Source organism: Pagrus major, chromosome 6 (genome assembly GCF_040436345.1).
Source record: "Pagrus major chromosome 6, Pma_NU_1.0".
NCBI lineage: Eukaryota > Metazoa > Chordata > Actinopteri > Spariformes > Sparidae > Pagrus > Pagrus major.
In genome coordinates, this window is record NC_133220.1 from 12,887,257 (window position 1) to 12,914,392 (window position 27,136).

Genomic DNA, 27,136 nt, shown 5'->3' on the forward strand with positions numbered 1-27,136 from the left:
CTCTGATTACCTTCGCCTTTCTTTGTGTGTATTCTGGCCTCGTCCACAGGCTGACCTGAGACGCCATTTACATGTGCACGGAGGGCCATAGAAAAAGCTTTGTTTTAAGAAACACCCGTGTACGTGTGGACTAGACCTCAGTCTCTGTATTCCTTTCCTTCTGTGCCAGTTCATCTTTTTCTCTGCCTTGATTTTCGCCTGCTCCTCGTCAAATTTATTTACCTTACTCCTGACGGCTTTTCCGTGTACCGATCCTGTTTTTGCAAGTAAAAACGGTTTCATGCATCATGTACTGCACTTTCTTTTCCTTTTTTACGGTTTCCAGTTATTACACAATGCTTCTCTCGTACAACCAAAGGTCCAAAATCTCAAAATTATTAAAATAATTAAAAGGAGAGGGAGCAAAATCTTTACATTTGTGAAGCAGGAACCATGTTTTTGCATGAAAAATTACTTAAAGGATAAGTTCACCCAAAAATGAAAATTCTGTCTTTATCTACTCAGGTGAAATCAGGTGAAGTTTCACAAAACATTTCTGGACGTTCAGAGCAAAACAGTGTTGCAGCATTCTCCTAAACAACTGAAGTCAATGGGAACTTCTTTTAAAAACATAAAATAGCTCCATGTAGCTCACCCAGCATAATCCAAGTCTCCGGAAGCCTCGGGATCATAAACTGATTTGATAAGGCACGTTTCTACACCCTTGATGAGCATTTGAACTCGTGCCCTGACTTCAGACCGGTTGCTCTTTGCTTAGCAGCTACAGTGAAGATTTTAGATTTAAAACCAATTTTGGATCTCAAGGCTTCTGGAGACTTGGTTAAGCTGGACAAATTGTATCGAGCCCTTTTTCTTTTTGTTTAACGTTTTAAAACAAGTCCCAGTCCACTTCAGTTGTTAACGAGAATACTGCAGCACTGTTTTGCTGCGAAGCTCCAGAAATGTTTTGTGGACTTTATCCGACTTTCCTTTGGCATGGGGGTGAGTACATACTAATTGAATTTTCATTTTTTTGGGTGGCGATGATCAAAACTTTTGCCACATAATTTTCTACCAATTGATTAATCAACTAATTTTGTTTTCAGCTGCATTTGTATTATAATGTGCGATAGTTTAATTCATATTATGCAAAGAAAAACTGCAAGATAAGTGATTTCTCCCACTGAGATGATGTATATTCCTAATACACAGTCAAAAAGAAGAAAACTTTGAACATTTTGAAGTAATTCTATTTCTTTATTTCATACTTCATGTCAAGATATCTTTTTTCATATGAAGTTATGCCTCATAACAAAAGAATCGTGTTGAAAGAACGAAGAAAGTCGTGGCTCACAAAATAAAGGCATTCTCTCATAATATTCTTTACAAAGTCATCTTACAACGAACGAAACACGATCAATGTCTCAGTTGTAACAGCAGAGTAGATAAATCCTCACTAAACTTTTGACGTTAACCTAATGGTGACAGAAGAAAAATAAAAAGAACGGACTGATCTGTACATACAAATACAGTTTAGCTCCTGAGATACTCTGTGGGACAGAGCCGCTGCTCGAAAAGCTGCAACCATTGCAAGGTAAGCACCGGCGAGGCAAAAACGGATTTCATCTGCTGATGCAAACGCTGCCATGGTGGAAGATTTGGAGCAACATCTGACCCTGCCATACACAACTGGTGACGTGAACAAGTGCCAAAACGAACTGCAACCGGAATAAAGTCTCAACTGCATCTTCCTGCGAGTGCTCGACTCAATCACCATCACCTCGCTCTCTCTGTTTTTGACATGTCTAATGATCAGAAATGAAAAATAGTGACCAGAGTTCCTGTTTAAGCTTGTTATAAAAGTAGATATGATGCTGCTGGGTTAGTGTATAATCATCTTCTTGTTCACAAGGACAGCTGCAGGCAATGAAAACCACTCTCTCTCTCTTTAGCGACTGAAAACTTTGGTGATGCAGAAACAGCTTGAGATACCTGAACACTTTAACACACTTTAATATTGCTCTGACAGAAGTAATCATATGCTGTACAATATTCACTGACGGCACGACCGTTTGACACACACGCATTCACACACATGAGAACCTGACAGGAAGTTGGCGAGCATATATTTATGTGTACAGGAGAGCTGCGGAGACGACTGTCAGATTGTTCCTACAGGACGAACACGGATGCTTTATGGCTGGTACTATTACACTGTTTACATTTTCCACCACCACCTCCCTATTTTAAATTTATACACAACAAAGTCAGGATATTGGTTCGAGGGGGGGGAAGCGTCTTTACATGTCACTGTTTTTTAATCTCCTCCGTCTCTTCTCATAACTTCCTCCCTGCAGCCCGTGATAAACTCGCATCAATCGTCAGTTGTTTTTTTTCCTGCCCCTCGCAGATCCAAGATTTGGGGGTTTTTTTGGACGCAGGCAAACACGTTTCCATCTGTTAGGGAGATCTGTTCATCCAAAAGATGCATTCGAGATGAGTCCTTCTGTTCGATGCCAAAGCCAAAGTCCCAGTTGACATATCACTCAAACAGTGATCCATAATCTGTCCTTTTTTTATCTGCCAAAGGAGTATGATGAAAAATCCGTTATCCTAACTTAACCCACAAATAGTTCCCTCTTGCTGCTGATTCAGTTCTTCCCCAGTCAAAGAGGAGGGTATGTGGCGCGTTCGCCGCTTACGTCCTCAGTGTCCGTTGGTCTCGGGGGCCGAGGCGGGGGTGGAGGGAGTGGAGGAGCGAGAAGCGACCGATGCCTTCTCTCCACCGGGACTGGAGACTGAGGGCACGCTTTCAGGTGCCTTGACCCCAGCCAGACCGACAGGAGACACCCCGGCGGCAGCTGCTGCCGCCCTGCTTGCAGTGATGGCAGAAACCGGTTTGGGTTGAGCCTGAAGTCCCGGGCTGCAAATGAGGTGATGCCTCTCCCAGTCTTTGTGCTGGCAGAAGGAGCCGCAGTAGCGAGCGGCGTTGCAGCCGCTGCACGTCTCGCTGGCTTTGCGGCCGCAGTTCCAGCAACACTGAAGGGAGAGAGAGAGGAGACGACTGTTAGTTTTCACAGGAATGTAAGGTCAGTATCAGTGTCTCATATTCCGAATCATGCTTTTTTATTTATTTATTTAGTAAACCTCTTCCAAAATAAAAGTGGAAACAAGCTGCTTTCTAACTCGATACTTGTTAGCAAACTGTTTCCTCTTTACACATCCAGCAGATATGGAGCAACGTTTTTATTTTTACCGAGTTCTGTTCCTGGCCACCTGACAAATTTAAGTGCAATATTCACTGTCCTTTTGGTTCCGTTTTGCTTTCCACCGACGCCTGAGGGAAATGTCTAGCTTTTGAGCTACTGAATGTCTTTGTGTGTCTGCTGTTTTGTGCTGGACAAATAGAGAACAGTGGAGATTTGGAGCGTTTCCACCATAAATGAGCAACGGGGAGTGAAGTGAAAAATGGTGTAAAGTGGAACAGCAGATTTATAAGCTGTGGGTTCAGAAATCCGCGTTACTTAGATCAGAGATGGACGCAAACAGATACTTGCTCTTAAAATGTATCAAAATAAGATACAAAAATAATTTGTAACAGGCCGGAGTGATTCAGCTTTTTTTTCCACATTTAAATGCTAATCTCTGACTTAGATGCAGTCATTTGATCTAATTTTAAATAAAAAAAAAAAATCAATTATAGCAGCTTTAAGTATGACTGCATACATCTAAATTGTATATTACACGATTTCTCACCTCACTGGAATCCTCCTGTTCATTGATGACCTGGATGGCGTCCTCTTGCGCCTTCCTCTTCGCCTCAGTCAGAGTCTTTTCCATCTTTGCCCTCTCTGCAGCAATCATCTCAAAAGCTTTCTGTTCAGCCTCCGCTACCGCTTTCTGGACCTCGTCCATGGCCTGACGCTTCACCTCGTTCACCGCCTCTTCTATGCATCAGGGGGAGACAAGTGGTTTAAGTTTGGCTCAGCATGTTTTGCATCAGTAAAAGCAGACCGCGGATCAGCACACAGTTGCAAGTCATGTGTGATCCGTCTGTCTCTCAGATTTTTGTCTTTAATTTTGTTACTTGAGTAAAATGCATTGCCTCTGTATCTAATTAAATAAATCTGCATCATTCATCAACAATTTTGATTTCAAAATTAATGGTGTTCTTACCAGCTTTCCTCCAGATCTCATCTGTAACGTATGCTGAGCCTGGCCGCGGTGCAAACTCGCGCTGGGAGTCTGTGGGGAAGCAGAGACAGAAGGGATTAGCACCTGCCAGGGCTTATAAAGATATTAAGATGATTCATTGTTGAAATAATGGTTGACTTTGTGACTGACAGCTCAATCAAGGTAACAGGTGCTTGCAAAGAGAGGCCACCGACACAGGCAGTGATATTATCTCTGTCATCTCGTCTCCTATATTCTCGTCGATGCAAACAAGTCCCCATATCTGGGCCACACGACCACCGTAATTGTTGTTTATCAGAGTCTTGGACTGATCTGAGATCTGACAGCTTTAGAAAGGAATGTGTTTGGCTTGGAGGAAATTGCAGACCAACAAGCTGTGTCAACATTCTGTCTGTTCCCTCAAATCTCTCCCTCCCTGCATCTCGCTTCATCGCTGTGTCTCTGCCGGGCTCTGCCTTTCCAACACTGCCACCTGGCTCATCTCCTCCTTCCCCATCTCTTATATCCTCCGCTTTCTCTCTTTCCCTTCATTTACATCCTCTCTTCCACCAAGCCTGCATGCAACCTCCCTGCCGCCATTTCCACCCCCACTACAGTCTTCCTCAGCCCGAGCCCAGGCAGGCAGGCAGGCAGGCTGCCCGGCTGGGGGCCCAGATGGTGCTCTGGCGAGTCAGCCAGCTCTGGGTCTCTGAGCCTGCAGGACGGCAGGACGGCCCTTCTGTGGCCGATATGGCCGAGGCCAGTCCTGGCACCTGTCTGTGACTATGGACCAGCAGGGGGATGGCAAGGCTGGCACTCAGAGAGAACCGTGCCAGTACACAGCAGACTGGGAGACTGTGGAGGGACGCACTCACACACTGACATGTGACTGTGCTGCAGTTCTCTCTCTGACCACTAGACGGTGTACGGAGTATGAAATAGAAGACAGGCTGTCCTGGTTGGTGTTGAGAGCCTTCAGTGTCAAGTGTAAAGAAAACATCCAAAATATACATTTAGGATTTTGTTTAGTTCAGATTTCTGTTCTGGAAATGTATGAAAAAGATAGGATATTTAATTAGCCAGCCTCATTTGCATATTCAATTATGAAATATCTAGAAAAACAAAAAATAGCTGTCTTAGTTTTAGCAAAAGCTTTCATGGTGACGTTAAATATAAGTTAAATATACATTTTTAAAGGTTTTGTAACAAATTTGAGATTAAATGTGTATCTAGACTCAGAATCCCTGAGTGAATTGCCAATAGTTGCATCTGTTTTTTCAGGATATGTGATGCCTATTCATATTCAACATATAAGATCTGTTTGTCAAAATTGGAGTGGAAAAAAGTAGTCTCATTTGCACCTAAATATCTGTCAGACATTTTTGCCATCACCCCATTTCAACTGAGGTGAAAGGAAATTTATTGGTCAAAAAACTCAAATCAAAGAGCAAACAAACTAAATTGTATTCATTTTAATGTGTGGCAGAAGTTAAGGGCTGGATGTCTCAAAACTTTCTCAAAAAATAAAACCCTTCATATCCGAGTCAATGACATTTTTAGTGAACTGACCCTTTAAAGTGTGACAACAAATAACTGGTTTCCATTGGTTTGGCTCCATGCCGGTGTTCATGAAGCAATCTTCTCTTGTGCAAAACAATAGGCGCCAATCACAGAGATGACAACAACATTGTTGGTTTCTGCGGCGTCTGACATAATTGAAGTGAAACTAGCGGTACCCACCCGTCTCTGCAGAGTGGGGGCTGTGTGTCTTTGAGAAGGGAGCGGAGCCGGAGCCTCCTTTGCGTGGGTCCTCCTGCTCGCTCGAACGCCGCCTCCAGTAGTTGAGCTCCTCGCGATCGGACTCCTGGCACCGTCTGAGCACGCTCACCGACCGCCGTGTCTTTTCCACCATGTCCACGATGCAGTTCAACACCTAGAGGATGAAGAAGGACGAAAATGAGGCCGAGTTTTGCTTTTGTTCTTTTTTTATGAAAGACATATATCCAGATCTTATCATTAAATATAACATAATACTCTTTTACTTTTCAGAAATGTCTAAAAATCTTCATAGCAAAAGAACCAAGAGCCAGTTATTACATCTACATGACTTGAAAACGATCCCAATCAGTAGCAAAACATCAATGTCTTTAATGGATAATGTCCGAATGTGCTGTCGATTTATCACAGCTTTCACGCTGTGAGATCTTAAAACACTCTTAGTGGACTTAAGTCAAACAAATTAGACTTTACATTCTTTCTATATCAGGATCCATTAGAGGCAGAAGTGCCTGTCTGCAGACTTACATGGTCCAGATGCCTCCATTCATCAGCCCACTCTCGGTCTGTCAGTCTGTGGTCCACTGGCTCCTCGCGGTAGCCCCCGTTAGTGCCTGATTAAAACACACACACAAGACAGACCGCAGGCTTAGTGATTAACATTCTTCTTAATGTAAGAGAAGCCACAAGTGACAGTAAGTGAGTGAAAGGTGTGTGTGTGTGTGATGACTTTGTTAAGATTTGTGATACGGCGGCGGCGTTATTTCATCACGATATACCCTGTGACGATCATAAACTTCACAAACGGTGCACAAATGTTTTTAGGCATCGCCTTCTTACATCCAGAATGAAGAGTGACAGCGATGAGGTTAAGTCGATGTGGAATAAGAAACAAAAGATCCGAGATGGACCGAGGAAAGGTGGGGTGAAAGAGAAAAGGAGAAGCCCGTGATGCAAAACAGACTTCCAGCACCCAGAGCCTGCACACATCTGGAAGTCAGCTGTCAACCACACACGCACACACAAACACACACTCCTCAAACGTCTCGCTTAGCACCTCCCCTCCTGGAGCTCACAGCATTCCAGTAGGGAGACACTCAGGCTGAGTGGAGTGGCTCCACTTCTAAACACAACCAGCCGCTCTGACACACACACACACACACACACACACACACACACACGCACACATGCACACACGCACGCGCACGCAGAGAGAGACACCAATTTACCCAACTATCTGATTCTTCATTTATTACACAACACTACAACTTAAGCAATATCTAATTGTACATTTAACAGTAATAATTGTTCACACACACAAGTTCGTGCTCATGAAGACCCCTGAAGTCTTGATACACGTCCACACACACACACACACACAGACTACAAAGACTCAGCAAACCACAAACTCTTAAAATTGAGTAACAAACAGCCAACAAGCGGCCACATGCACACTAGGCCTGCTGAAGAGAGTAATGATTCCCTCATGCGCGCACACACACACACACACACACACACACACACACACACACACACACACACACACACACACACACACACACACACACACACACACACACACACACACACACACACACACACACACACACACACACACACACTCACTCACTCACTCACCAGCCTTCCCCAGCCTTCCCCAGCCTTCCCCAGCCTTCCCCTCGACCTCTTCCCTACTCCTGGTTCTCATCAGTGTTCATCAGTTCAAAGCCACGAGTGTGTTTGTGTGTGTGTGTGCCTATGAGTTAAGTGGCGGCAGGCGGGCGGGAGGCTGTCAGACAAGGGACTAAGGCCTCGTAAACACAGCACCTCTACCATGAACATATCAAGGTGTGTTTCTGTACGTGTGTGTGTGTGTCTGTGAGCTACTGCAGTTTCCACTGTGTGCTGACAAGGAGGGCAGATATACACCAGAGTCGATCCCAAGCCTCCCTGCCTGCCTGCCTGCCTGCCTGGACAGTATGGCTCTGTTTATACACAGACGTAGGCTCCTGAGATATACGGGGATGGCTACACAAACACACAGACCACCCGTTATTGCTCGCAGAATACGAACGTGTGTGCGTCTGTTTTCATTGCATGTGTGTTTTTTTAGACATGAATCAGCATGTATCTTGCATTTACATGCTGTGAGGAGCCAGATTAAGGCTTGCAGAATCAATAACTGGTTTAAAAAAGGCGCAATATGCAAGAATTTTAGTTGAGAAAATTCCCAACTCCCAATCCGGACCGCTAGATGCACTGCTAAACGAGCTAACCAGCTAACAGCAACTACAGCTAGCAGTTACTCTGGTGATATGCTGCCCCCCCGATTGTTTGGATTATAAATTCAACAGATGGCCAATTCATACAAATTGGACCTTTAATATCCACAAGGATGTACTGTAGCCTCCAGTGTAATTTATTACTGCCAAAAAGTGAGGATGTATAATGACTAATGTGGTCTGTTCCTCTTGCACCAGCCATGACTAAGATTCAACTCCTCATCACCAATTATGTGGAAGGAATGAATAAAATGTCAGTAGTTTAAAAAGCACGATTCTGCGTCTCTTACCAGGGAGTCTGGGCCTGTCTTTGAGCTCGCGGATCTCCAACATGCGCTGGCTGTGCTCGCGGTGCAGGATGTGTGGCGCTGCGATGTCATCCAGGGCGTAGTGCTGCAAGGGCGGAGGGGTCGGGTGGAGCTGGGTGCTGAGGGGCAGCGGGTGGGCGGGGCTGTGTCGGGGAGCGGGGCTGATGGTGCAGATTCGCTTTGCGGCGGGCTCCAGCGCTACAGGGGGACGTTCGTGGAAGCCATTTTCTTTACCTCTGAAGAAGAGAAGGGAGCCGATGGTTATAAAGTGAGCAACAGGATGAAGGCTGGCTTCCACTTACTTTAATTGCACTTTTATTCTAACCTGCTGGGGCTGTGTCTCTTGGTGCCAACTTCAGGGGGCTCCATCAGCAGCTCGGAGGAGTCTGGAGAGGAGGCCATGGTGGTGCTCAGCAGGAGATGCTCATGCTGGGAAAGGTACTGGGCCGGGGTCTGCTTGGCTGCCCGTGCACAGTGGAGCAGCTCCCTCTGGAGAAGCGGCAAGTTTGCCTGGCAAGAACAGGAAAAAATGGTGAGGTTTAATTCTACTCAGTCACCTATTCAGTCAAATTTCACACATGGGACAGAAAAATAGGAAACACCGCACAACTAGCTGAACATTTTAATCATCAGCATGGTGTAGATGTGAGTTCTCAGGGATGTCCGACTGAGAAAATCCAGGTGAGTCCCATCTCAGGTCGGAACAAGAACATTTTGTTAAAAGAGTTGCCAAGTTGACATCATATGACGCTGAAACGCGGCAGCTGAAAGAACATTGGGTTGATGGTAGGAAACTTTTACCAAAAAGTCAAGTATTGTATCATTTCCTTTGCTCTTTCTTGTCACTCGAATTCTAGAAACAGCGTCAACGTGTTTAAATGCTCTGAGCGAGAAAATGGAAAACAACTTCTTTTTGGCGCTGATGAGGCTCCAACATTTCAGAAATGACGCACATGAACACTTCCCAACTCGAGAAATGGGACCATCTGAGGAACACGTGAAAGCAGTGTAAGACTCAGTATTGGTCTGGCTGCTATTCTGTGGCTGCGGCTTCCCTGGGCTCAAAAAGTTTTCGAAGCTGCTGAAGCTGATTACCAACCACTCGCACATGGAATGAGTGCCGAGCACAATACGCTAGTCACAACATGGATATACACGATGATACAGGGGCTTATAAACTCTGAAACATTTCGAAACAAATGATATACAGACTCCCACTTCTCCCTCATTCCTTACCGTCTTTTTTCTAACTATTTATCAGGGACTATCTTTCCATCTCGCTTTTGTTCCCTGCATTTTTCCTAATTAGGAACAGACTCTGGTGTGTTTGCAATTACACCACTTCCTCACTCCCTCTTCTCGAGCAAACCAACTAAACAACCATACCGTTCTCATTTGCTGACCTCCTCCGATCATCACCGGGCAGATTCTGTAAACCTAGACCCCCTTTTCTCCCTCTAATCTGACCTCTTGACTAGCGGATACTCACAGCATCTGCGGTACTTTCCCCTTCTTCACAAAGATGCTGATACCTCCCTGCTTTGTGCTCTACTCTCTATAAACACCCCTGTGCTCCTTTTCGCCCGCCTCCCATGCTCCTCTGCCTCCCTTCCTTCCCTGGGGCCCCAGCTAGCGAACACATGTGCTGTGTGTCAGTTGAGCGCAGGGCTCTCTGGGGTTCAGCGGGGCGGATGCTAGATTGGCGGCGCCTTGGCAGCTGAATGCTCTTTTAACGGGACAGCGGCTCCATATGGCGCACTGAAGCCCATAAAAAGGGAAGGGAACGCTTTATAGGCATGTTTCACACTTCCGAGTTCCCACTTTTCCCTCTCTCCTCCTCACCCGCCTCTCCCTCTCTCCCTCTCTCTCCCTTTTCCACTTCCTCACCCCCTGATTTTTTCCCATCTGTCTATTTCTTCCCCAGCCTTTAAGACTCTCAGGGAGAGTTGGAATCAAGTTGTGGGGACCCCACCCCCTCGTAATAAATTAGCAGAAGGAGGGGAACAGAGGTTTCTTGTCTCAGTGCTCTCAGACAGACAGATGGAGGGCCTCCAAAGGTGAGTAAGAGGTAAGTGTGGAAAAAGAGTAGATTTTGACTGCTTGAAGTTACAGCAGTACAACCCGACTGACGATTTATGGGCTGCTTTAGTGAGGGGCGCTCCTAAAAAGTATACTCTTGCATACTCCCCCTGGTTACAAAGGGGCTCGAGAGGCTGTTTAACACACACACTCATCTGTTGCTTGTCAAGTCAACATGCAAATCTCGATCGTTACTTTGAACTGCAGAGTTTATTCAATTAGAAAACCTACACACATGCCTATTTATAGAATACTGCAGCGTGTCCTGGAAACACAGTTACAAAGTGTAATGAGACTATCACTTTTCCGTCGTCACTCGCAGGCTGTAACGCACATTGAATATTCAGAACGTACTGAATGAGGGTTACGCTCGTGCCAAGGACCTTCATCTCTTTTATCACTTCACATATTGTGCTTAATAATTTCAGCCCAGAGAAGCGAGTAATGCTTTTAACAGGGCTGGATGATTCTGACAGGCCGCAGGCCGAACATGGTTTAAAAGTTAACCGAGAGGGGGAACAAAAAAGGGAAGTAATCCAACGGAATAATGCAAAGCAAACATAGGAAGATGGAGACAAGGTTGAGGATGTGTTTACCTTGAGAAAGGGAATAACAAAGGGCCGTAAGGGGAAGTTGGTGGCCTCCTGAAGCCGTGAATGGAACTCCTCAATGGTAACTGTTGAATTCTAGGAGACGGGGAAAGTAAAGAGTCAAGAAATCAGTCATCGACGCTGAATGTTAAATGTTTAATCAGCACTGTTTAAAAAAAAGAGACAATTAATGAAGAACTTACCACGAGGGCCAGGACAAGGCTTCGGACGCTGTCTCCAATCTCAGGAGAGATGTCGTTGCCAAACTGCTGCAGCGTGGTCAGGAAACGTTTCAGCTTGCTCAGCTGGCGAGCCCCACAGGTGGCCGGCAGCTGCTGGTTCGCCAGCGAAGAGGAAGAGGAAGAGGATGGTCCGTTGCTGTAACGCTGCGGTGGAGATGGCACTGCATTCAGTGTCGGTGGGGAATGATGATTCCCGTTGGTCACTGGGGAGAAATGATTAAATTACTAAATTAAAATTATTTTAAACCTACTTGAGAGAATAAAGACACCATCTGCAAATGTGTAAAAGTCCAAACACACCAACAAACAAGCCGATCAATGTGAACTTTGAGGTGGAAACAACAAGAGAAGTATCAAAAGGTTTGCTGGGGACAGAATCAGAGGAGAATTCAAGAATGACCCTTACATGCTGTGGTGGAAAAGGAGGCCGGGCGAGGGCCGCTGGGGTTGACAGAAGGCAGGGGTGGCATAGTGGAGCTGACGCTGCTGCTGGGGGCTGATCTGGAATGAGTCTTAGCATCCACAGGAGAACCGGGCATGGCAGGACTCTTCTTCTCTCTACTGTCTGCAGAAAGAGGGGAGACAGAGGTCAGCTGTGGGTCAAAAACCAGAATGCTTCGGAAAAATGTTGTTCTGTGAGCACGGCGATGAATTAAATCTACTTGAAATGCGTTAAGTGCGTCATTTATCCAGTAAATATGAACACGTATTGCAACCACTGATTGAAATGAAGGAATTTAACCCCACAAGACAAATAAACAAGCAATTAAAAACACTTTTTTACCATCAGCTCAGTAGTTTAAATCAGCGCAAAAGCTTCATGTCTATGGCCACAAAAGACAACAAAAATGCCCAACCAACACCCCCCAACCCACTTCACATCATACAACACATACTGCCAGGGCATCCAACGACCCTGCTCCCCCCTCCATCAAAGAGCCAGATGTCTAAAGTTTAGCCCCTCACTCCCAACTATTCAGATCAATAACATAAGAAATGCTGAAGAAGCCTATTGTGTGGGAGAAGAATGCCCCCTCATTGAGCTCCCCCAGCAAATGTGTGTGTGTGGTGGGGGGGTGGGAGACAGCGAGAGAAAGGGACGAGGTTATTTCACGCTTTACTAACAAGATCGCCAAAGCTTTTGAATGTTAAACGCCACTCTTCAATATGCTATTGCAGCTGAATGAGACCACCAGATAAGGGGGTACGGAGAAAGTGGAGTGGGCGTGTGTTGGTGGGGAGATGTGGGATCAGAAGCGGCCTTTGTCTCCCGGAGATCCATGAAGGCCGGGGTCCCGTCTCCATTTAGAGTGGATCAGACTTTTCTAACTGCTTTTCGAGAATGAACGGTTAATAGACAAGCATGGTCTCGCAGGTCATGGGTCAGCAGAGAGCAGCTTTTTAAATGTGGATTCATGGTTTTAGGGCTTTGGCTTCAATGGCACCCTTTATGTCTTTTTCACAGCTATGAACTCTGCGTGGCCTTGAGCCGCGGGGTCCCAGTTTATAAAGGCTTAAGTTGGAAGGTTTAAGCCGTAACTCGAGAAGAACTCGAGAAGGAATTACACCTATTGAATCAATTAAAAGGATTTCAGAGTGCGAGAAATATGTAAAGATGCGCAGAAATCAATGCATTAAGAATTCAGAGAACGCTTAGCTTAACTCCCACTCTCACAACAAAATCACTTTGTCTGTTTGCCTTCCCTAGAGGCAATTTATCTGCACACTTTCTCAGTCTGCCCGATGCAACTCATCTGTCATATCTGCAACTCATTACACGGCGTAGACAGTTCCTTCCTTCTGTTTTGCAGTCCTCTTTTTCCTCTGCCCCTCTCCCTCTCATTCTTTCTCAGCCCTCTGGCCTGCCTGCCACCGCTCCACCTGTTCACCAACATAGGGGGCAGGAAGGAGGGATCTATGCAGACATTTGGACTGTCATACCCACCATACATGCGGCCTGCCAGTTCACCACAGGAAGCAGCCTGCAGCACGCACGCACACACAGACACACACCGCTTCCAAAGCTACGCACACTCCAGCCGTATGGCCAGGAAATTAGACTGACATCTCAATAACAGAATCAACGGGGCATATGGCCTTAGTGTCAACACTGTTACCATGTAAACAACTTTACGCGTACACAAGAGCTTCGGGCATTCACTCATATACCGTCGTTTTGCAAATGTATTCACAAGCGCTTTATTGACACATCATCAACAGTCCCCTCACTGGCTGTGAACTGTAGTTTTGTGTCCAAATTGACTGAAGCTTCTTGTAAGCCTATTGTGTTTGACTGACAGGTCTACAAAAAAAACATTGTACACACGTCTTATTGTACATCCGGAGAAATTTGCAGCCGTGCTCATGCGATCTCAAGATGTCGTTAGCCCTGCCAGAGGTAATGGCCAAAGCGGGAGACATCAGGTGTGTGTGCATGCAGCGCCGACAGCCCAAAGAGAATTGCCGCTGCTTGTCAATTAGACAGCATGCATAGCTGAATGACTTCATCTGGCTCGCGAGCACCTGAGTCCGCCGTATATAGTCTCAGGACTGTCAGGGGAGGCAGCTGTCACAGCAGCCACAAAACACACACACACACACACACAGAGTGTGTACAAAGTGGTCTGATGTTAACTCAGGTGAGTATTGGCTCAGAGGAGGATGTTTGTCTGGTCTAAATGCCACCTGTCATCAATGCTCTAATCGAACAAAGGCAAGGTACACAAGGCTCCTCAACAACAGGATCACATGGAAGTGCCATGATGCATAAACAGATCAATTTTTAAAAATACTTTGACATTATTGGCTACATATTTTTGGATGCAACAAAATATAATTCGAAAAATTCTGCTCATACCGTTCTCTGCTGCTGTTCCTCCACTCATCTAAAACAGATGATGTGCAAATAAAGTCTTATGAGCTCGTTAGTAACTCGAGCTCACTTGTTTGCCTTCTAAGACAATTGTCATTGCGGGGATGGAAAAGCAATGTGTGCATCTGCGGTGATGGCTGTTGTTGCTAGCCAGGTGTTCCTTGTTTGTTCAGCTTCAGGTGACGCTCGTGTGCATTAAAACATTCAATCGGCTTTAATTGCCTCTGCCTCTGCAGGTGATGATTCAGAATGAGGCTCAGGCTGAGGGAGAAGGGGGGGGGGTGAAGAGAAGGAGAGAGTAGTGGCTCAGTGGGAATAGCCCTGTTGTGTTCCTTCTCCTCTCTCTCTGTGACTGCGAGCAATCCATTAAATAATGAAATCGGAAACAACAAGACAAATAGAGAATATTCACTTATCTCCTCGGGTGAAGTGAGGGCTTATAACCTACTTTAATGAGTCAGGACAAAACAATTAGACTTGATGTGATATATAAATACTTGTTTTTTTATTTTAACTCTCTGGCAGCTGTGAGTCATGAGGCATGTGTGCGCGGCGGTGAAGGATCGTGTGTGCACTCGTGTCGCAACTGCTATCTCTGTCCTGTCAGTGTAGATGAGGTGAGAGGAGATGTAACGCAGGCCTGACTCATTTATCAGCGAGCAAAAAAAGACAATTGAGAGCATGTGCAACGCTACAACTATGTGGGCTCAGAGCACAGATGTGTTAACACTCAGACACACTCATGAATGGGTGTTTCTGCAGCTACGTCCCAGCTGCACAGCATTATCACATCTTGAAATGAAATAGTTTCGATTTGAAAAAAAGAAGAAATGATGAAGCATTTGACCACATTTTTCATGTCACACAACTGTAGTGTCAGTGTTGTGGTAAGCTTTGGGAAATTGGCTAATTCAATTGCAACATCACATCAACTTCACATGAAACACATGTGACTGAATCAACTTGAAAAAAAAAAAAAAAAGCCGTACAACAACTCTAAAGCTGTCATTAACACATTTTATATCTTGTATGTATTACAAAATAAAACAAAACTTATACATTTAGTGACTTAGCTAACACACTGTAGCTTTCTGACCGTGTAAACAGAAGCAGGCTAAGCTAATTTCCTCACTCTTAACCAATCTTCAGTGTGTTGGTGGTTAGCTTGACAGCTAACAAGTCAACACAAGTCAATAATATACATTCTGAGTTGCTGCAAGCTTATTTTTTCCTCTTTTTGCGAAGTTAGCTTTGGTCAACCTGTTTTAACTCTTTGTTGTAGCCTACCATGCTAAGCTACACATGTTTTGGACCATGGGGGCACGGAAATTAAGTTTCTATCTTGAAATTAAACAGCACACACAAACACACGCCAAAAAACGTTGGTGTATTCCTTGGAAGTACAAAAGCATTAGCCTACTACCACCACATTTGAAAGAAAAAAAAAATTAGGCTTTCCCTCATTTTGAGCAATTAGCATGTACATCACAACTAAAAACAGAGACAACAGCAACATAGGCTATTTGAAAGTGAAGTAGGGGGAATAATATTAAAATAAACCCAGTGGTGAGCCATAAAGGGAGAGAAAAGGGCAAGAAGTTAAGTGAAAAGGATAAAAAAAAATAAAAAATTGCCAGCCTTTAAGCTCGGGGCAAATAAGGGACAAGCTAACAGCCCCCTTAGCAGCCATGCAACTGATGGGCACTTCTCCTCCTCCTCCTCCTCCTCCTCGTCCTGTACCATATGGATCTAATCGGCCAAGAGCTGGCCAGCTGGGACCTCCAACAGTCACCTGTGAGGGAGGAGGAGGGGGGTGTAGAAGGGACTGCTGGAGCCTCCTCCACTAAGCCAAGGCAGCCCCCTCCTCCACACACACACGCACACACACACGCACGCACGCACGCACACACACACACACACATCTCTGCCTTCCAAGGAGAGGAGGAAGGAGGAGGACGTGGAGGGGAGGGGAGGGGAGGCACGAGGCGGCTGAATGCAAGCGAGTGGACTTAAATGCCGGGGAGACAAAGGCTGCACCTGGTCCCCGTCCGTCCACGAACACCACTACAATACAGCACACATCTGTTCCTCTATCCTGCGCTCCCTCCTGACCTCCACCCACACCCACACACACACACGCACACACACACAGAGCAAAGACAAGGGTGCATGCGCCAGCACTCACACAACCAACATCCACTTACAAAAGCAGATAATTTGGTCTCTCTCTGTGTCGTTTTAACCTCATAGCTGAACAACAGGTTCAAGGACTTCTGTATTTTTAGAGGATTTTTGGCGTGTGTGTTGTGTCAAATTTCTGAAAATTATAAGACGCGTGTCCCCTCTCCTTATTGCCATCAACTTAATTTATTTCATTGCTCCCTTGGGACTGACACCCTCTCAACTGTTGCCACAATTCTGTTGCCCTCAGTTCCACGTAAGCAGTCACCTGATACTTTTTTACAATATAGTTAAAACCGTACTGGTAATCACAAATTACATGTTGATGGGCAGTTTAAAAATAATTCCATATTTGCATTATTTTTTGTCATTTTAAGGGCCTAATTTTACTCACTCTTTTACACTGTTGTAACACCTTAATGGGCCGTGCAAGAGTGTTAAACAAGCGGCGACGGGAATGAGAAATTAGTCTGCACATTAGAGTTGCCAGAGCTGGAGAAGGACGGGTGCTTATAGGGATGGAGGATGGGAGGGAGGGAATAACAAGGACAGAAAATACTGTTTTCATTTGGTTTCATCTGAAAGACACGTCTAGTTGTCAGACGCAGAGCCAGGCTGTTTTTCTTGGCTCTCATTACCACCTTCCAGCCCCGTAGACTACATATTTGGACAAAACCCAATGTCAACACTGCGCTCCTCACTCGGCGAGGGAGGGAAGAGAAGGGGAGGTGGCGAGCTTGACAGTAAGGGGGAAAAGGGAGAGAAAGATGTGTACATAGGCAGGGAGAGGAAGGAGGGAATAATAGGTGAAGAAGTGACAAAGAGACAGAAAATAAGCATGTGCCTTTTGTGCACAAACGTGAACAGAAGTGTTCCAGGAGTGAACTCCTGATGGTGAAAGAAGCCCTCGCATGACCTTGTCACTCAGTGAGATGATTACAATAACACTCCTGTATGCCACATAGTGAAAAAAAGGATCCAGGGATGGAAATGCACTTAACGGCAGAGCGAGAGAGAGGGAGAAAACGAAAGAAGGGACGGCGAGGCAGACAGACGTCGTCCATAAAAACTAAGAATGAGCAGTAAAAAGGAGGCACAGTGATGTGATGCTGGAAGCAGAGGAGGTTTGGCTGAGGCTGGACAGCGAGAAAGGACAGTGTCCACGTGTACATGAGGTCAGACCGCAGGGAGAAAAGGGAGGAGAAAATACTGGATGTGATTTAAAGTTAGTCACTGAAACACACAAAACACAGCCGGAGATCATCTTTTCTTTGGACACCTTTCAAATCAAAGCACTTTTCAAGTACTTTCAAGGTGCATTTTCAAGCTTTTCCAGGAACCTACATCTGTAGTAAATTAGATATTTATATTCACTGCATACTTCAAATGATTACTTCACATCACATTAAATCAAATGACATCCAGCTGTAAACAACCAAAGTAATGTTTACTGATAGCATCAGAAAAATCTTCATTGGTTGATTTTCATGCTTAAACAAACCAAAGCATTCCTCGTTTTCATGACTGAACCGAGTATTCAAACGGACCTTAAAAGGACAACATTATTTCATACTGTTACTGCGGACACTTCCACCTTTCTAGCTTCAAACAGTGTTCTGTGGACCTTGTTTTTATGATAAAACATTTTATTATGAATGTAACGCAGTTAAATTGCAAGCACGCAAACACTTTTCAAATCTCTAAAAAACCACATTAAAATTCAAGGGTTTTCAAGGATTTGGAGCACCTGTACAAACCCTGAAACCTTATGTGACACCAGTACCTCTTGTAAAGAAGCAAAGTAGCAGTAAACAGCTTTAAGCACAAACTTTGAGGGACTTCCAAGAACAAAAGAAATAAACCTAATGTGTTAAGTTATCCGAGAGACTCCAATTGTCCGATGTTAAGGGACACTGAAAATACTATTAAAGAAGAAAACTTTTCAATTAATTATTAACAGCAGCATCCTCCAGTTCACATAAACAATCATAATCAAACAAAAAGGCCCATGGCTGGAGAGTAGGGGTAAAATTGTATGCACGTTGTCAGTGGGTCAAATGAATGTGTGTTACTCAACACAGACACAGCTGTGCCACGAGGGATGGAGCTGGAAGTGGATGTGTCTCATCGTGTATGTGTTGGCCCCATTTACCAGGTGTTGGGTTTGTCATCGCCTGAGTGGAGTGAGGACAGTTATCCTCTAAAAAACACACACACACCTGTGAAATGGCCTGCCTGAGGCACATGTACACACATCACAACTGTGACATAACAGGGACAGTTCAGATCTGTCAATCATGACCTCAGACCACAAAAGCTGTGACACACTCACACATATCCGCAGACTCTCTCACGCCGGCTCCGAGGCCTGTAGATTATCTGCCTATCTGGTTACAGCCCTTCTCACCTCTCCGTAACTAACTGGTTAGCACGGCCATCAATCATCCAGAGCCTGGTGATTCTTTAAACCCCGAGACTGCGACGTGAAAAACAATCAGCATTTAAAACTATGTTGTCCTTACTTTCTTTTTCCCCCACTGCATGTTTATCCTCAAGGTGAAGAACATGTCAGAAGAGACTTATAGAGCTCCCCTGCCACACAGTGAAGACATATATCATCATGTGTGTCTGGAGGATTAAGACCGGGTGGCTCCTATACATTACAAACCCAGACAATCAAGTTAACCTGCAGCCAGGCAAAACACTGTTTTTCCTCAACTCTGCGCTACATACGCAGTCGCCCACTCTGAACTCGTGAGTTACGGTAGTCCATAAAACAAAATACGAGCTCGAGACATGAGAAAAACAAAGCAAGCATTAAGACTGGTCTGTTTCGGACCAGGTGTCAGAGGCCTCAACAGCCGAACGGCCTGGGCTCGGGTCCAACCAGATGTTGCTATCACCACGGGCCATGCTGAGGACATTTACACTGACTTTCTTGACCCAGACTGAAAGCGTGCAATGACTCAGTAGGGCTTTTGTTTTTATCTTCAACTCTATACTTTTGCTTCTACGTTTTAGGTATTTTCACTGACATTTATCACAGTGACTTCAAATGAGCAGGCACGTAGAAGGTCAGAGTTTCTTGGCAGTAAACATGCTGGTTGATGGATGTACACAAGTCGCTTTGGTGTACTTGCCTTGAGCTTTAAGACTCTCAATACAGTTTTTATCCTAGATACGCTCTATGACCAGGCTTTCAAAAGCACATTTCCTGTCCAACATGGTGTGAAGCACAATGGAAGTGAATCATATCACTAAGCACATGCGCAAACCTCGTGAAAAACCACAAACAAGTCTACTTACTATATAGCATAAAAACAGACATTATCCGCTCCCAAAGCGTCTACTATATACAAATGACTAATCTGTCACCCTCAGGTTTTTTTTTTGGGGGGGGGGGGATGCTGTGATTCAAAGCTAAGCAGCAGGTATGGTCCATAGAGTCCATAAACAGAGCTGTGGGCAAGCTTAAGCCAGCTGTATAAAAGACCAGAGCTCAACAGACGCTGAGAGAGACAGATAAGTAAAACAAAGAGGCCAGCTGTGCTCAAAACAATGACAGAGATAGCTGCGGAGGATGAGCGCTTGTTTGTGAGCGTGTGGGCAGAAGCGTGTTTTGAGTGAGTGTTGGTGTTTTTAATCACTGCGGATGCATACCTTGTACAGAATGCACGTTTAAGTACACGGTATTTTTAGTGTAGCATTCATTCAGTCTCATTTATTTTCCAAAATCATGTTCTTTTGTGTGTGCATCAGACCGGTGTCTTCATAAATCTCAACAACACGCACAGTTCTTATTCGCATGAGTTCTTCGTTCTTACTGCTACTGAAGAGTAAATGTGTGTGTGTCTACTTCAAGGTTTTAGTCTCAGCGAAGCCAGTGATAAAGGGCAAGGTCTTTTTTTGGGTGAAAATACACCCATTTTTGTCCACCGTCTCAGAATTGAAAGGGAAAGTAAGAGGGCGAAAGAGAGAGAATAATGACTTTGACAGAAAATTCATGGAGAGAAGCTGCACCACCCATTTCTTGTCCACCCACAAACCCCCACAACAAGTCCTCTTGAGCATCAGCTCTTGTCTTCTGGGTTTTGCATTGGAAAAACAGCACTGTTTGTCCAAGAAAGTTACACCAGATTACACATAAAAAAGGCAATGTTCCTATCTATCTGTGCTTACTTGCACACTGAATCAACACACTCTGTGCCTCTGCACGGATTTAAACTGATTTTAGCCAATTGTTTTGACGCTCCAACCTACAAACAGCAAATCAACCTCAAATGTAAACATGAAGGCGGCCATTTTGAACCAACAAGCTCAGGCAAACCAAGTATACAGTGTGCTACATCTGCTCGGAAGGGCACTGAATTAGAAAAACATCCAGTGAAGCAAGTTGAACCAGACGAAAGACGCAGATGTTTTTCTCCGGACTTAGAAACAGTAGCTAACAGGCTAACAGATATCAGCTTGCGCTCATGTTGATCTGTGTCTGCAAGTAGCAACTCTTCATAAGTGCTAAACAAAAATGGTTAATGTAGCTTTCAGACCTATATAAAAAATTTAACATCTTCAGTAGTTACTATATCGCAGATGACTTTTTTTTAACAAATTAAAAATTGTATGTCATTTATTATTATTTTATCTATGCTGACAATAAATCTCAATTCAGACCTCCAATTGATTTGGTTGAGAAATTCAACTGAGGTCACTTTACAGACTTTTAAGCATGTCCTGATGCCCTTTCCTCTCAGACCACACCAGCCCAGTAAATAAGGGTCTTGTCTTGGGTCACTGAGCGGATCTCTCAAGCCGGGAGAGGGTCAATAGACCTCTGCGAGAGACCCCTGACTCATGCACTTAGCACAAGGACAGGGGCTCCCGCACAATGTCAGTGGGGTCGCAATCGGAGAGATCGGGGAGTGCAGGTGGTTCGATGCTCGTTGACACAGATACGCGTCTACACACACACACTCAGTCAGGAGACCTTCCCCGCGATGAAACAATCTTTCAGAGTGCTACTTGTAGTGACTGAGTCGTTTCTGTGGTGTAAATGACCCAACCCTTTCATGTCCACACACACTCAAACACATAATCGAGCGACACATTCAAAACACACAACCTCTCATTGAACCCCTGGGGGCAGATATCACAGCCCTCGCCACTGGAACTAATAGAGCACTTCCTGCGAACTCAAACTCTTGAAGCAGCTGCTCTATTCTATGTGCTGTGTGTGTGTGTGTGTGTTGAAAAAGGGGGTATTCTGTGGGTGAATTCTTTAGATAATAGCGTGGTGAACAGTGAGGGTCATGGTGGTCCGTTTCTCCACACTTTCAGTTGAGAAACTCACAGCTGGGAGTGAGAAAAGAAAGGAAAAGGCTACAGAAAGATATAAGACAAGCAACCTTGTACTTTAGCAGACATAATGTCTACAAGACACCTGGCACACACACACGCTCACTCCCTTAGACTCAACCGTGCCCTTATCAGACACGCGCCACATAAATCCATCACGAAAACAGTAACTGTGCATCAGGATTGAATGGAGGTAAAATACGTTCTCTGAATAAAATTAACTGAAATGTCACATCCTTGATCTTTGCACCAACACACACACACACACACACACACTTATGCAGACACAGATACAGACCAGCGCCTGCTGTCAGGAGGTTGACAGTGTCCAGCAGACCAGACAGGGGTCTCTGGTTTGAAACTGTGCAGCAAACAGTCTCTCCTATCTCCCTGATGGACTGGCCTGGCCTGGTGTGACACAAGCCAGGTCTCTCTGCCTTTTCTCTGTCTGCTTCTCCCTCACACACCTCCTCCGCCTCCTCCTCCCCCCATGCACAAACACAAATTCTCTTTTTACCCAAGATTTCCAAGGTTATAACACAAGTTACTAAAATATCCATGTTAGCAGAATGTGACATTTGCACTCTGTTGGGATCCACGCTCTCGCTGATGTCAGTGTTGTATAACATGTAAGCACAGCATGAGAGACAGACACAGCAGTTCCCCTCCTCTTCCCATATGTCTGGGATACTGCACAGCAGATGTACACGTCTTCTTTACCTATTTTCTTCTGCTCTGCTTGCCATGTGGAAAAAAAAAGATTACTATCCGAGTAAATGACAGCTGAGACAGAGAAAGAGAGATATGGAGCCAATCACACTGTCGGGTTTGTTGATCTGGAGGTTGAGGTGTGTTTACGCATAAGCCTGCTACCACATATAATTCCAGGTAGATTTGCCTTTTCCTCTACCTGCCACAAGTGGAAGCAGATGGAGATGGAGGGGGGAGTTGAAAAATAAAGAAACAGAAGGCTCCGTGTTTTGGCTGCCAGATCTAGCTGATTTTGTGCTCAGAGGGAAGTTCACTGGAAAAATGCCCAAAAACCTCAGATGTCAGACTGCCACGGCAATACAACAAAAAATGTGCTACTGCTGCTGATGTTGCCACATGATGCCAAACACTGGAATATCCAAGAGAGGTTATGGGTTGAGGTGCATTTGGGAAAGTGGAGAGAAACAGAAAAAAGGAAAGGTGTAGCTCTGAGGCGTTCAATAAAAATCTCAAATAACACTCAAGAAAACGATTAGGCAATCTTAAGAGTCTTCTAAGCCATCAGTATCTTGCCCATATGGCAGCAGAAGTTTTTGTGCACTGCTAAAGGAAGCAGGCAGACATATTCATCCCTCCTTCCCTCCTGCCTCAGTGGACAAGGATGAAGAGATGAAGAGATAAAGAGGAAAGGATGAGGTACCATCTGTACAGTGCAGAGCTGCTCTGGGAATTAGGATGGAACACACACACACACGCACACACATGCACTTCGCACATAAATGCAGTGTTTGAGAAATCAGACGCACTCACGGACACAAATAGAGATGAAATGATTCCCTGAAAATACACCCAGAAATCCCACGTTCAAACTCTTGTCTCCTACCTCCACTCTAGTAGAGTCCACTTCTTCGGTCCTTTGAGAAAGTCAGCTGCAGTGGCGGGCTTTTTGCTTTCTTATCCTTTCCTTTTTGTCTCTTTCTGTGACTCCACGGCTTCATATGTCAGGCATGTGTTTGCATTCCCACATATGTGAGCTCCAGTGTGGCGAAGGCCAGAGCCAGAGACACAGATGGCACCCAGATGGAGACAGATAACCGAGCCGACCAGCGCAAACGCTGCACTACACACACACACACACACACTCACACTCTCTCTCCCTTACTTTCTCTTCGCCTTTTGTCTTCCTCTCATGCGAAGCTCTCCCCGTCACTCTCGCTATCTCCTCCACTCGATCTGCCTCCGCTATTGTGCTTTAATTTCTTTAACTCTCTCTCTCTCTCTCGCTGTGTTCGCGTCCTCTCTCGTGCTCGCTCTCTCAAGCTCTGAGCCTCCCTCCCCTCTCGCTCTCTCTCTTCCAGCTCTGGCTCCTCCCCTGTTTTCCCACACACTGTCCTCTGCTCTGTTTTCATGGGCCGGCGACGTCACACAACCCCCACCCCCTTGCAGTCACCCCTCCTCCCCCTCCCCCCCCACCCATTCCCCCATGGATCCTGGCCAATCATCCGCTGCTGACTGGCTCTATTCAACCTGCATTCACCGGCAATGGCCCCTGCAATTAACATAACTAATTGCTTTGGCACCTAAAGGCTAAACAAGGGGCCGTGCCAAGTGAGACAAAAGTGTGTGTGTGTGCATCTGCATGTGTGTGAGCGAGGGCGGGGGTCCCTTTGCAACCCCACCCTCTCCTCTACTCCTTTAGGAGAAGAGGGGGATCTCCCTTTAAAATGTTTTTATACTAACTACCCCCCTCCTTCCAGCCTCTTTCACTGATGCCCTCTTTTGTCTCAGCTCCTTAATGCGGCTGCTTCAGCCTTGCATGCCAGCCAACCCATCGGGGGACACTTGAGGAGCATGAATGAGTTATTCTTCTCTCCTCCTCCACTCTACACTCCATCTTCACTGAGTTAAACTTAAATCACTGTCTGATTTACGCCTCGCGTACAAGTGCCGCCGCGGAGACAATGCAGGTTAAGATAATGGAGCCCGGCTGAGATCGGGCCGCCTGCGCGCTTCATTCACTCCTGCCTATTATTCCTCTCCACCAGTTTACTTCTAGAAAGTACAGAGCATGGTGCTAAGTTCATTCTGAGCCCGGGGTAAATAAGGCATTAATCTGCTTTTAATTAGACGACTGACAATCGAGAGAACATGATCAACGTGTGAGAATGCACAGGCACTTGGCTGAGTAAACAAACAAGCAAATGCTGTCAGATAAAAACAAACAGTTCATTAAGAGAAGGTGCTGCCCCCTCAAATGCACACTTCTGAGCGGCACTGAATAACTAAAAGGCGTAATCCTATCAAAACACAGGTAAAATCCACACTTATGTCACAAAAAGCCTTATCGTGGGTTACCATGTTTCCATGTGTTGTCAAAGGATAGCTCTGACTGAATAGTCACCCGTAATAACCTCTATCTCCCCTCCTCTCTCCGTGTAGGCCTGCTTTATTCAGGGTGCATCTGGTCAGCCAGCAGGCTCAGAGGCAAGGCCAGGTGGCTGCGAGCGAGGGAGAGAGGGAGGGGGTGGAAAGACGGAGAAGCGAGGAAGGCCTCGCATCTGAAGCTATATACTGTAACCCACATGCTACTGTAGCGCAGAGGAGGTGGTGAGCTGCAACTGACACCACCGACGGACAAAAGGCTCCAGATTTAGGTCGAAACCCAGGTGTAATGACGCAGGTGGCAGATTAGCGAGCATGCTTACTGGAGTGCTACAGCCATTTTCTCCATCACAGGCTAGAAAATCATTACACTTATAATCCATCTCAGTGACAGCCCAAATGTAAGCTAAATCAAGTCTGATTAGTAGGAAGTAGTAGACTTTTCTGCAGTGCCGATATAAAAGAAAGGTAATTTAATTTCTTATTTAATTTCAAATTAAGATAAGCGATATAATTAATCTAGAGCGCCAAATTAATTCACCAACAGGTTTTCCTTAAGTACCACAGTCTCGAATAATTCTGTACCACCAGCTGTCACATTTTTGTCAGTAGTTTCAAAGCATCTTATTTTGAGACCAAACTTAAGCCATTTGATTTAAACACTAGAGCTTGACTCATACTCTGGAGTAAAGAAATTCAGAATATGTGGCAGTACTGGCAGTCCAAATGCTTACAAGCCAGCCCCGGCCCACATAAAAATAAACAAAAAATATGTATTTACATGGAACGCCAAATACTTGGATATTAATTAAAAAATGCCTCTTCAGGGGATAATGGAACTGAAATATGCATTTACTACCTCAATCTCAAGTCCCCAAAGAAGTAAAATGGGAAAACTAATTGTATACAGATGGGCTTGAGTTTCAAGGGGTTCAAGTAAGATAAAGAAAAGACAGCCAAACAAAAGAAAACCTGCAGACATCAGGCTATTTGAAAGGCAAGCAACACACTTGCACAAATAAGCACAGCCCTGACGCAGGTAGCCTAGTGGAAGGGTGACTTTCATTGGTCACTCAACTAGGTTGTAGAATATAAACTTGCTGGGGGGGCAGCAAAGAAATCCCAATGGGGCCTAAACCAACCAGTTTCTGTCTGACAATCTATAGGGGCTTTGGTGTACAGTGTGTCAAATACAGAATGAGAACGGGAATGAGTCCAACCCAGGTGCCATTCACCCCTTTCTCTTAGCCTTCACAAAAAGGGCGTCGTCACACCCTGATTGGCCAGGAGGGGAATTCCCACAAGCTGCTTTCACTCATTAATGAGGAGTCGGTCTCCACACCCTGCACACAGGTGATCTCAATCCACTGCAATCAGTCCAGTGAGATTTTAAAATTCTGCCAAACCAAAAAAAAAGAGAGCATTCACTAATATCCTAATCATGATTCATCAAATTGTACAAAGCTGCACATTGCATCATCCAACAAGCTTTTTAGAAAGGTTAGGCTGCCCAGACCGATTTGAGCCCTGTATGAAAAAGCAGACAGAGCCCGTCAACACACAGGTGGCAATTTAGAGCAGTCCGGCCAAAAGGATGAATCTGGTTCAAGTCTTGCTGCAATGCAACGTCATCAGGTGAGGCACTGCATTAGATTAAACATGTGCAAGCGAACATTCCTGGTAGATTACCTCTGCAGCATTTGGACCGTTTACCTCATGATTGTTGTTAAAAAAGATAAAACTTTCCAGAGTTGTAAAATCCTGTTTGTCAGTATAAACTGGAAGATTGCGAGGTAAACAGTAAAGATATGGTCTTCAAGTTTCAACGTAATTTAACAGGAATGTGTTACCGGACAGTTGTGTTGTGTTAAAGTTAAGCCTGGTTCAACTTTTTTATGAAGACAATCCTGCCTCAACACCGCTGCAGCATCCACACACTCCATTCAAATGACTGCGATGGGATCAACGGGGCTGTACAAAGCATTGTGCTGTGTGTTTGTGTGTACTGAGCCTTTAAACGCACTAATCTGTGACTTCAACCGGACTTCCTGGATCGTATTTCATTGTCTCACCACCATTACCTGGAGCAAGACACCCCCCACCAACGCAGCCCCATGCACTGTTTTTTTTTGGGTCTGAAGCTCTGCTTACCTTTTGAAGGAAATGCGAAAAAGCTGGTTGTCATTGTGAGGGGTGGGGCTGTTATAGG

At 45.2% G+C, this 27,136-nt stretch overlaps 1 protein-coding gene across 5 annotated transcripts in view; it reads right to left on the bottom strand.

Annotated features, from left to right (window-relative positions):
• Positions 1 to 1,215: 1,215 nt before the first annotated feature.
• cbfa2t2 (CBFA2/RUNX1 partner transcriptional co-repressor 2) overlaps positions 1,216 to 27,136 on the bottom strand; it is a 40,526-nt gene continuing 14,605 nt past the window's right edge. The window contains exons 1-11 of one of the 5 annotated variants that reach the window (XM_073469248.1): positions 27,079 to 27,099; positions 11,836 to 11,994; positions 11,391 to 11,632; positions 11,194 to 11,283; positions 8,844 to 9,028; positions 8,501 to 8,754; positions 6,457 to 6,542; positions 5,893 to 6,085; positions 4,156 to 4,224; positions 3,736 to 3,926; positions 1,216 to 3,018 (exon numbers count right to left, since the gene is read on the bottom strand). In XM_073469248.1, the coding sequence (XP_073325349.1) occupies positions 2,686 to 3,018; positions 3,736 to 3,926; positions 4,156 to 4,224; positions 5,893 to 6,085; positions 6,457 to 6,542; positions 8,501 to 8,754; positions 8,844 to 9,028; positions 11,194 to 11,283; positions 11,391 to 11,632; positions 11,836 to 11,968 (1,776 nt within the window). In that variant the 5' untranslated portion in view covers positions 11,969 to 11,994; positions 27,079 to 27,099 and the 3' untranslated portion in view covers positions 1,216 to 2,685. Of the gene's footprint in view, positions 3,019 to 3,735; positions 3,927 to 4,155; positions 4,225 to 5,892; positions 6,086 to 6,456; positions 6,543 to 8,500; positions 8,755 to 8,843; positions 9,029 to 11,193; positions 11,284 to 11,390; positions 11,633 to 11,835; positions 11,995 to 14,286; positions 14,447 to 23,428; positions 23,870 to 27,078; positions 27,100 to 27,136 lie in introns of those variants that run through there. The other 4 variants (XM_073469251.1, XM_073469252.1, XM_073469249.1 and 1 more) reach the window with 4 other exon arrangements.